Source organism: Chaetodon trifascialis, chromosome 16, assembly GCF_039877785.1.
Source record: "Chaetodon trifascialis isolate fChaTrf1 chromosome 16, fChaTrf1.hap1, whole genome shotgun sequence".
Classification (NCBI taxonomy): domain Eukaryota; kingdom Metazoa; phylum Chordata; class Actinopteri; order Chaetodontiformes; family Chaetodontidae; genus Chaetodon; species Chaetodon trifascialis.
The window spans coordinates 21,845,833-21,857,432 of NC_092071.1; the positions used below are offsets into that span (position 1 = coordinate 21,845,833).

Sequence of the window (11,600 nt, forward strand, 5' to 3'; positions counted from 1 at the left end):
GTAGAAAACAATCCTTGAGGGATGCAAATGAGCTTTTCATTTATACACATTTTTTTCTGAGACTAGTCCTTATAATCAGTAAATTATGGGCTTTTGTGTTTTCTGTCCTTCAGTTCCACCTGACCAGCCACGCCTAACAGTGACCAAAACAACAACCACCTCAATAACACTTTCCTGGATCCCTGGAGACAACGGAGGCAGCTCCATCAGAGGTCAGACTGACACAACCCTGTTCTTTTATTTTTAACATTTTTTGTTTCTCTCATTAACACAAGAAGGGTTCTTCCTCCACATTCATTTCCAAACGTGTTCTTTTTCAGGCTACATTCTGCAGTACTCGGAGGACAACAGCGAGCAGTGGGGTAACTTTGCCATCAGTCCCAGTGAGCGCTCCTATCGCCTGGAGAACCTTAAGTGTGGCACCTGGTACAAGTTCACACTCACAGCCCAGAATGCAGTGGGGCCAGGACGCATTAGTGAGATCATTGAAGCAAAGACCCATGGGAAAGGTATAAACAAAGAAGTTTTCTTTTCTTTTGGGCACATAATATTGTAGTTCATCATTTAGATTTTAACTGCACTCACTGCACCATCAAGGCTTTATTTTTTGCCATCACTTAATTTAAATGTTTTTCTCTTAGCATGCAGTCATGTGATAAATACAGCATAGAATTGTTTCAAATATAACATCCTTCTAAATGGCTTGGAAAACACCTGTTATGGTAATGAGTTATGATATAATCATCATTTCTTCAGACATACTCTACATTGCTTTCCTAATAATTTATTATTAAATGAAAAACCAGTCCACTGCTAACTTGTTAAATTCACAAATTACATTACATTTTCAATTTTGAGGGATGTTTTATTAGAGCTGAAATGATGAGTAGACTAATGGAATTAAATGGCAGAAAATTAATAGCAATTCTTCTGATAATCAATTGATTGTTTTTAAGCAAAAATGCCCAAAGGCTACAGCTGCACTTTTAATTCCAAATTTGAAGGTTTGCTTATTTTCTTAGTCTTAGAAACCAGGTTTTAGGTTGTTGACTGGACAAAAAAAACCACATCAGCTTGCACACTGAAAATTTTCACTATTTTCTTACATTTGTTTCTACCAAACAATTAATCAAGTTAATAATTGTAAAATTTGTTGATGGCCTTACATTTTTTTCGTATTACTTAATTACTTAATTGTTAAAAGTTATGTAATTTCAGTCACAAATAAGTATATCTGACATGGCTTTCCTTCCCCTCCCTCTGCAGAACCTCAGTACTCTAAAGAACAGGAGCTCTTCACTAGCATCAATGCCACTCGGGTTAAGCTCAACCTGAATGGCTGGAATAACGGTGGCTGCCCCATCACCTCCTTCACCTTGGAGTATCGGCCTGTAGACTCCCCCACGTGGACCACGGCACAGCGCACCTCCCTCACCAAGAGCTACATCCTGTACGACCTGCAGGAGGCCACCTGGTACGAGCTGCAGATGAAAGTCTACAACAGCGCCGGCTATGCTGAGAAGAGAGTCAAGTTTGCAACACTCAGCTATGATGGCAGTGAGTTAACACAAAAGCAGGAAACGATACTGTGCCCCACTCTTTTCTTTACAGGAAACGGAGTCACTGAAATATCTGTCACGGGCCAATGAAACCGGCAGGGAACTGTATCTGTATGATTCACCGCCTGCTGAGGATGTAGTAAAATGTGAATGGTGACACTGACTGTGGGAGTAGAGAATGTGTGATGAAAGACCTAAGTTCCAGTAACTGTCGCATACTGAGTCTGGCTAACAGGAGCAGTTTGAAACAAAGAGAAATAAATCACTACAGTGAATTTGGCAATAAAAATACATTTCATGCTGACTCCGGTGGCTGGAGCTGGTTTGTGTATTGCTGCTAATGACATCTCCATCACAAGCCTACTGAATGCCACCTCATGAGTTAAATAATTTCGTGATCTCCTTTGAGATAATGGACACTGACAGCTCGTATTGCACGCAGCGAGCTCAGTGGTAGTTTGCCATAACCAGTTCTGAAGACCAACCACTTCAATCACTTCCTCCTTCACCAACATCCTGCAGCTGTTGAAGATTAATCAGACCGAGCATTTCGCTATGAAGGATGACTTCATTGACATTTATATATAGTTTAGCAGAGTGGGAACCAGGTATTGTCGCCATTTCTGAAAAAGGTCAAGTACAGATATTAACAAGGTGCAGCAGGATGTGGTGGAGCACTGTACGTGACTATTTAGAATAATATGTTAAACTCTTAAGCTTTGAGCTGCTGATGGTCTTGATCAAGTTCTACGCTGCATTCAGTCACAGGGACCCAGTCGCTCAAGGACGCGCACGGTTTTGTTTTTGGGATTCCTATAACAGCACTGACCATTATTCTCTGTCATTCAGATTATGTCTTAAAGTTCACGTGGGTGGAGCAACAGTATCTGTAATAACACATATGACTTCTGCACAGGTACCATCGCACCTTTGGTGAAGGCACCCAATGTGAGTGAGGACAACTCTGGTGGTGGCGAAGGTTTGAAGATGATGGTGACCATTTCCTGTGTGTTGGTTGGCATCGTTGTAATTTTCATCGGGCTGCTGGTGCTGAGGAGGAGGAGGAGGGAGCAGAGGCTCAAGAGGCTCAGAGGTGAGATGACAGAGATCATCTGACATGACAGATTTGAGCTGTCCTCTTATCTCCGATGAGAAAGATGATGTTTCCTCTGTTTGTTTTCCAGATGCAAAAAGTTTGGCTGAGATGCTCATGAGGTAAGGATGTCTAGCGACCTAACTGCTCAGCCATTATCAAGACAAGTAGCTCAGGCTGAGGAGAATTCATCATGGCAAGTTTCTGATCTAGTTTTGTTTTTTGTTCCCCAGCAAAAACACACGACCAGCAGAGCCAGTTAACAAACAGCAACAGACGCTCCGCATGCACATTGACATCCCCAGAGCCCAACTCCTGATCGAGGAGAGAGACACTATGGAGACTGTTGGTAAGTTCATGGCTAGTGTGTACTGCTGCCATATGGGAAGCTCCACGTGTTCAAAGCAATGCCTACAGCAAATGATCCTGGTTATTGATGTTCTGAGCTTGTTTTTGTTGCTGTTCCACAGACGATAGGTCCACTGTGTTACTTACTGATAACGACTTTGGGGAGACCCAGAAACAGAAGTCATCCACAGTCACCCACACAGTCCACTACCAGTCCCTGTCCCAGGCCACCGGTCCTCTGGTAGATGTGTCTGATGCCAGACCAGGAACCAGTAAGTCCAGTACGGACGCTTTTTTTTTTTTTTTTTACTTAATAACACTTAAAATGAACATCTGTTTTCGTTGTCAGCTATGCTCTTTTTCCAAGCAGTTTTTCCTTTTGTTGATTTGTGTTTGTCCTCCATTGTTGCGCCTTTTGTTTGTCTCTGGTGTATGAGGAATGCTTTGGTATGAAATAAATGGCACATCCTTCAGGCTGCAACAGACAGCATATCCAGCTCACCCTTGTGATTTTGCAGTGTGGAGTTTTCTTGTAAACCAACCAAAGTTATGTTTACATTCTGTGTTATTCATCAGAATGCATCATATGTATCCTTCAGCTCTGACAAACATGCTGAATGCGTGTCCTTTGAAATCCTGCATTGTTTACTAGCTTGCAGTCTTCTGCACTGGTACATTGCTCCATATCTTCACACATTACCACCACTTGTATATGAGTGGAATAGTGTGAAACCATTGTCAAGTCTGGGTATTATGTCACCTGCCTTCAAGTGTGTGTACATCTGTCCATGTGTGCATTGTCCATAACATTAATAGAGGTCAAAACTCCACTGGGAACCTTCAAGCTGTATGTATTCTACTCACTGTTTTGCTCCACACCACTCATCTGAAAAGTGCTGCTGAGATTTGCTGCTACTGCTCCTGTTGCAATTCATGTAGTATTAAGCCCCACCTCCACCCAACATCCACCTGTAGACTCTGAGTACATGTTCCTCTGCAGGGGAAGATTACCTTCACTCCCCACAACCTGCTGTGATGAGCTTGGTGTTTCCTTGTGGGGAGTGATGAAGTCTGAGCTCAGATACCAAAATTCTACATTTACATGAGTAAACAGTACAGTACAGTACAGTACAGTACAGTACAGTACAGTACAGTTGCACAGTAGTCTTTCTTCAGTGACTGTAAATGTATAGTCTCTAGTAGAGAAGTAGAACACATAGTGATGATGGCTAGCGTTCTGACACACATGATGTGATGACACCGTGTGTGATGTCTGAAAGGTGTGAGCTGAGCTGGTAGCCTTTGTTAAAGGCTCCGTGTGTGCAGAAAAGAAAGATGCAGGTCTTGGAAATGTTGCTGGCAGCTGATATTAGATGCAGGGACCATTGCTATCATGACCATTTCATCACCTCCAGTCATGTCCTTCCTATGGCCTGTGTCAACTCCCTTTGTTTTCCTCCTTGTTCTCAGACCCTACAGCTCGCCGCACAGCCAAAGCCGGCCCAGCTGCTCGCAACCGCTACGCCAGCCAGTGGACCCTAAACCGCCCACACCCCCCTGTCTCCTCCCACACTCTCAGCACTGACTGGAGGCTGCCCACACCCAGAGTTGCAGGCTCTGTTGACAAGGAAAGTGACAGCTACAGCGTCAGCCCATCTCAGGACACAGGTGAGCAACACATCTGGATACAGCTGTTTTAAAACATCACTACAACGGAATAACACAACTCCTCATTTCTAACAGTCAGTAATAGTTGTCTGTCGACTTTAACAACATTACATCCCGATAATTTTGTCACTAACTCTTCTAATTCCTCCACTAACCGCGGCCCATGTCCAGACCGAGCACGGAGCAGTATGGTGTCAACAGAAAGCGCGTCCTCCACCTACGAAGAGCTCGCCAGAGCCTATGAGCACGCCAAAATGGAGGAGCAGCTGCGCCACGCCAAATTCACCATCACCGAATGCTTCATCTCTGACACTTCCTCAGAGCAGATGACTGCAGGCACCAACGACTACACCGACAGCCTGACCTCCAGCACACCGTCCGAATCAGGCATCTGCCGCTTCACTGCTTCCCCACCCAAGCCTCAGGACGTCAGCCGGGTCATGAATATGGCCGTGCCCAAGGCCCACAGACCGGGTGAGGACCTGTTGCCAGCTGCCACAGACCTGAACCCTGACCACATGCTAACCTTTTACTGTAACTGGCCTCATTTTGATGCTAGTAACACGACTACCTACAGTTCAACATTTTGTCTAATATTGATATCCAACGATTAACAAACATGAATCCAGATTAAGTGTTCAAATATCAAACAATATTTCACACCGCTGACTATAGTCATGAGAACTCAGAACACAATGTGCAAATCTAAATTAGGAATCCAAGACTGCTGTGTTGAAATGGAATGAGAAATTATAAATAAAATAAATTGGATTTCTTTTACCAACATGTGCAATTGAGGTTTTACCATTACATGGGCCTCACGTCATAGAGATGCCAGCAGCCCTGAATGAGACACAGCATCTAAAAGTACCCACTGCCAGTGAAGCAGATCCTAAATCTGCTGTCGAGGATGTTTCAAATTGAATACAATTTTGCTGTCTTTCTCATCCTTCGAGGAGTTTTCTTCACAGTCTCAAGAAAGCATCATGAAACTAAGACCATTTGGACTTTCAGAAAAATTATGAAACGATAACAGCAGTAAGATGAGGAGATCTTGTTCAGTCATAGTGATTGCTGAAGGGAGTTCAGTTTAAAGAAGTGACAAATAAGCTGAATCTGCAGTTAACATGTGGGAATTTTGGTATGTGGAAATATAAGACGTGTGCATGGGACTAACATACTGGACATAAAAACACTGCTGTGCAGTGATATTATGTATTGATTTTAAGACTGTCTCGTCTAATAGTTCTATAACAGTAATATTTTAAGTCTAATGGAGTCAGCAGATATGAAATGAAGGCTGAGGATAAGACTGTTAAATTAGATGAGGTCAGTGTCAGAGCAAGGACACAGGAAGACAGCTTGCATGTCTCTGTGTTAGTACTGAATAAACTGTTGATTTATTGACAAAGCACCATTTGCATCACACGTGAAGGTGAGTAAAAACACAGACTTTTTTGAGGAAAGTCTAAAACAAATGTTGGTGGAAAGCAGCTCGCAGTTCAGAAATAAGATAAGTAGGAGAGTTCGTGTGATGCTGGGCAGGAATGTCTGCGTGTGTTTTCTCTTATAACTGACTGATGTGTGTGTTGACCTGCAGGGGGCGAATTGGTTCACCTTCCGCCGTACCTGCGCATGGACTTCCTGTTAAACCGAGGCATGTCCTGCTCGGGGTCATCAAGGGGGACAGCTAGTGGGGAGAGAGCGGCCATGGGTCAGGCCTGTCTGGAGCCCCAGAAGAGTCGCTCACTGAAGCGGCCATCTCGCATGGCACCCCCAACGCCCACAGAGGCCCCTCAGGCCAGCAGGGACCCAGTGGCCCAGTGGCAGCCTGGCTCTGCAGCCACGCTCCCACACAGAGAGGGCTCCGAGCTGGCCCAGGCCGCCAAGCTCAGCACCTCCCAGGAATCCCTGCTTGACTCGCGAGGACATCTCAAACAGAGCAGCAACCCCTACGCAAAGTCCTACACGCTGGTATAACAGCAGGGGCACCTCGGGCAGGACTAGAACTCACTCTAACACTGGACTTAACACTCAAGTGCAGTAAACTGACTTTCACCACGCAGTTCTGTATATACGTCCCCCCCTCCAAGGGCGGGGTCACTTTTACTAATCTCCTTTTATTTATTTTAGAGCTTTCTTTTTTCTCTTTTTTTTTTGTTTCACTTGGGAAAAAATTCACTCATCGGAAACGACTCCAGGCGGAGCTTTGCCAAACTAATTGAGTAACGAGGGAGCATTATTTATTCTTGATTATTGTTAATTCTTTATAATTAATCAGTGATTATTAATTGTTAGTTGTCAGCTATTAATGATCATTAATTATTGATTACCAAAAATCTATTATCACCATTACTACAATGTTTTCATAAGAACCCGGACATCTTTTTTTTCTGGAGTGGAAGATGACGATTTGGAGTCATTTTTTTCCTATGGAATATCCTTCTGAAACACTGAATGAAACTTGGGAGAAATCTTGGAATGAAAGCAATTGACACAAGTCCAAACTTTTCAGCTGCTCTCAAATTGTTACTTTTTTTGAAGAAAAAAAAAATCTATTTCCTATGGATGCATGGGGACTGACCAATTAAAAGACAATGAGGATTACGATCGTGGCTGGACAGCCCAGTCAAGCATTTTGTCACACTATGAAATGATCCAATGTGAAGATTTATTATTCTTATTACTATAAATATATATATAAAAAGAGAAATCGCTTTTATTTGTGGATATTACAGGGAAGAATTGATTTGGTTAATAAAGTCCTTAGTCATGTTTGCACATATCTCGTTTTAATTAGGAAATGGAGTCTCTGTTGATCTTTCTCTGTGTCCCATTCTCTGATGGTGCAATATGAAAAAAGATATGAAAAGTATATGAAAAACTATTGCTCTATACTGTACTGTAATGATGAAAAATAACTATGTTGTGAGTATACTTACAGGGCCGGACACTCTCCAGCTATGTATTCAGGTGTAGTTTACCACTGCTTGTTTGCCAGGGTGGTAAATGATGTTAGCTAGAATAGGGAGGGTTTAGAGAACTAATGGTTTGCACTTCACAACACCCCAACTCAAGTGTGTCCAGATAGATCCCCCTTCTCTCAGTGCACTAGGTAGAGTCTTCAGGGCTCTCACTCTCCTCAGTAGATTTACTGTTGCTGCATTGCAGTGATGCTCCTCTACAGGGAAAAAAAACGTGAGACAATCCAGCAGAATCCCCCCTTCAAACCAAACCTATAATGTCTATGGGAAATATTAAAAAAAACAACAAAAAAATGTGGATATACGTAAGAAGCGTTTTTTTGTTCCTGTCTACCCTGGCCCATTTCTGTTCTTTCTGTTTCTTTGAGTTAGCCTGAAGGGAGAAGAGTTTGATCCAAAATGCTGTGAGGTCATTATGTCAGTTTCTATGATTAGTTTCTTTGATTGAACTGTCTTCATTATGATTATACATTTTAACAAAAAAAATGTCACTTTTTATTTTTAACATGAGTGTTCACCATGGTGGCACTGGAATAAAGAGAAACTAACACAAAGTTCAAATTTGATTAATAAAATGGCTGTTCCCCAAAGTGTCCTCCACGGGTTTGACATGCGTGACTGATGATGATGTGGAGATGAAGCAGGAGCACAGAAAGCGGGCAGAAGCTCCAGTTTGAAGAGACCTCAAATCCTTAACTATCTTCATCATGACTAAAGTTCGTCAGCAATGTCTCAGCGGAGACTTTTGTAATGTTGGTGAGTCAGATCATCTTCTGTGATTCTATAGCGTCCCTGCCTGCAGGTGGCAGTGTTGTAAAGAGTTAAGTTGCTCACTGATCTGCTGCCATTAACTTTTACCCCAAATCACTGAAACATTTTAGAAACAGTAAATAAAGTGTGCATTTCTGGGCCTTCTTTTTTTTTTTTTTTTTTTTTTGTATTGGTGGTTTTTTTTTTCACCCACCAACAATTTCTTGTAGAGGCAGAGAAGGCATATCTAGCATGGCTTCTTCCAAAGTACATGGAGAGGGGAAAACATCTGGAACAAACAAAACTCCAGCAGCACTTATAGTATAAAGAACATCTTCACTGTCAGACCAACACATTTGAAGGCTTGTGGCCTTCATCTGGGTCACTAATCATTTCTTCCCAGTGCATGTTGGGATAATCCCTCAACCCAGAAGAAGCAGGTGAGGAAAACGAATGAATAACTGAGCAAGTTTAGACAGATTTCACCTTAAAGCTGCAGTAGGTATTTTGTATACAAGTAATTTTTGTCATATTTGCTAAATCTGTCCCTATGCCCAGACGGCAGTACATGAAACATGTAATCTGTGTAATCGGCTCCATTGGTTCCACCTACTGCTCCTACTGAGATGTGAAAGAATCCACCGCGCCTGACACAAAACAACCAATCAGAGCCAGAGGAGCATCTGAGGGAGTGTCTGACATCTGTCAATCACTACTCATACACGCTGCGAACTGCCCCTCCCTCCGCTCATACTGCTGGCTGCGGCTCAGTCAAACAGCTCTGTGAGCAGCATCAGAAGGCTAGTGAAAGCTATGGTGGAGCAACAGCCACCCACAAAGAAGAAACTGTTCATACCGCCGCTGCCAACAACAGCATGTACGGCTAAGACAACAAATAACCAGAAAGCTAATATGGTGATTGTTACAGTAACACTCTGCAGCGCGTATGGTATGTTAGCGACCGTGATGTAGCGGCTGGGCAGAGTTAGCTTGTTTCCGATGCTAAGGCTAACGTTACTGGTTGTCACGGCAGCCGCACAGACACCGCAGGGAGGAGGGGCTTGGAGGCAGGGCATGAGTGCAGTGGAGAGGGAGGGGGAGTGATGTGGAATTTGTGTTGGTTCAAATTTTCAGGCTAAGTCTGCTCTCTGCTCATTATTGACAGATCAGTAAACATCCAGTTTAGTTTTTGTGTAAGAAATAAAACACAGAAGCTGCAGAAGAACCTGAGAAATCAGTTTCCCCACCAACAAAGCCACAATGCAACGAAATTAGAGACATGTTGGATTATAAGGGGTGTAACTATAAACTGATGCTGAGTGCCAAATCCATACTATAAACTAAGTCTAAGCAGTTTGGAGTATGTAATGGTGTAGCTGTCAAAAGACATCCTGGGTAATGTGGGCAATCATGAGGCAAGATTAAGTTACAATCATGAATTGCAAAATGTGCTGAACATTACAGGTTGATTAAATCCATCAGTTTAAGAAAATCTGAGAGTAAATCTCTCCTTTAATAAAGTCAGTGTAAATTTAAATGTCACCACTTCTAGACCCAGAGCTTATAAATATTAATTCTCAGTCTAATCATAGGTGTAAAGAGTGTAGTCATAGAATTTCAAGAGTTATAAAGAATTTTCCTCAACTGGTTTAGTAATTGAAGACTTTCCAGCCTGCCACTCTGAAGCTTGTGCCTGAACCTCACATGTCTTACCTGCTAAATTTCTTTCATGGTCTTATATCACAAGACAGGGGGTTAGCAGGAGGGCGTATTACTCAGCATGACAACTGTATCTGCCATCCACCTCTGAAGTCCACAACAAATTAAGCGTGGTCACAGAGATTTACTTGCCGTCACACTTGGTGGTTAATAACTGCTGTCATGAATAAGGTGATCTGAATTCTTCCCTCTGATCAGCCTGAGAAATACGAAGCTGTCGCTCGCAGCGCTGGGGAAATGACTCTGAAAATGTGGAGTAATGAACATGTCCCAGTGCAGAGCAGAGCACTGCACCTTCCTCAACAGTTTGCAGCCATTTGCTGGGTTATGCAGAGAAGGACAGAGGATTTCTTTGAGATGTTGTCTGACGTGTCTACAGTGAGGTACAGTATAATCTGTTCAACTCATCAACTGGTTAAAACGGCACACTAATTCTCACCATTAGCATATTTAAGACTGATAGAAAGTGATCAAATCAGTAAATAGAAATACCTGCACAAGTGTATTCCTCTGAAGCTCCCCCTGTGAGCATTCAGTTTGTATGGTCTTCAGAAATGTTACAGTGTAACACACTTGTGTTTATGGACTGTTGATGAAACAGGAAATGACATCACTTCCTGGTGAGATCATTGGCTCATATGCCCATCTTCTTCCACTCAGATTTCACACATGTCCATAATTAACTGAATGAATCTAAGTATTTAATTACATCTTTATTTCTTTGTACTTGCTGGTTCATTTGATAAACCTCAGACACTTTCACTTTCAGGTGACCTCCTGTCCTCTGAAGCATGGATTAATATCACAGAGCCTCTGACCCAGGAGATAAAGCACTACCTGGAATTTATCACCTCTTACTGTGGACCTGCCAGATTACAAGAGTGGATTTTGTGAAATATCTAAGCTGTGTTGTTCTCTAAGTGGCAACTACTGTGGTGTCATTCCTCTGCATGGCTCCCTAGCTGACAGCAGAGCACAGATTCTTCTGGTGAATTCTTCTGTGTGTATGTTCTGGGGCCAGTTTCACAAGCATATATTAGACTGATCTGCTGTGTTAGGCCAGTCCTCACTTTGCCTCACTGGTCCAAAAAAAATTTGCTGTTTGCTAACGATGTTGTTGAGCAAGGAGGAGAGTGAGAAGGGGAAGAGTTTTTAGAGAGTGCAGTAAACCTATTGGAAACATTCAGCAGTGAGGACATTTTCTCAGTCTACATTTTTACCCAGAATTCTTAGTGAATTCCTACTGTACTTAAGATAGTCAAGAGCCAAACAGCTTTGTGCAGTGATTTTGTTTGAAGTCTGATTGTTAGTTCAATCCAGGTCATTATTCAAGTCTGTCTTTGCAGAACCAGCCCCAGGTCCTTGTGGGATGCTCAGAAACCTGAGCCTTGACAGATAGTGGCTGGAAAGTAATGAATTTGCACATGAACTGACATTTGCAGTTTGTTGTAAAAGGGCATGATAAGCCATCAGTATAGT

The 11,600-nt window shown here is 42.7% G+C and overlaps 1 protein-coding gene across 4 annotated transcripts in view; it reads left to right on the forward strand.

Annotated features, from left to right (window-relative positions):
- Window positions 1-8,403, forward strand: part of dscama (Down syndrome cell adhesion molecule a) — a 100,544-nt gene extending 92,141 nt beyond the window's left edge. The window contains exons 24-33 of one of the 4 annotated variants that reach the window (XM_070982956.1): window positions 114-212; window positions 321-509; window positions 1,267-1,557; window positions 2,476-2,652; window positions 2,744-2,774; window positions 2,886-3,001; window positions 3,123-3,281; window positions 4,471-4,668; window positions 4,840-5,142; window positions 6,269-8,403. In XM_070982956.1, coding sequence (XP_070839057.1) covers window positions 114-212; window positions 321-509; window positions 1,267-1,557; window positions 2,476-2,652; window positions 2,744-2,774; window positions 2,886-3,001; window positions 3,123-3,281; window positions 4,471-4,668; window positions 4,840-5,142; window positions 6,269-6,648 — 1,943 coding nt within the window. In that variant the 3' untranslated portion in view covers window positions 6,649-8,403. The remainder of the gene's footprint in view (window positions 1-113; window positions 213-320; window positions 510-1,266; window positions 1,558-2,475; window positions 2,653-2,743; window positions 2,775-2,885; window positions 3,002-3,122; window positions 3,282-4,470; window positions 4,669-4,839; window positions 5,143-6,268) is intronic. The other 3 variants (XM_070982957.1, XM_070982958.1, XM_070982959.1) reach the window with 3 other exon arrangements.
- Window positions 8,404-11,600: the final 3,197 nt, after the last annotated feature.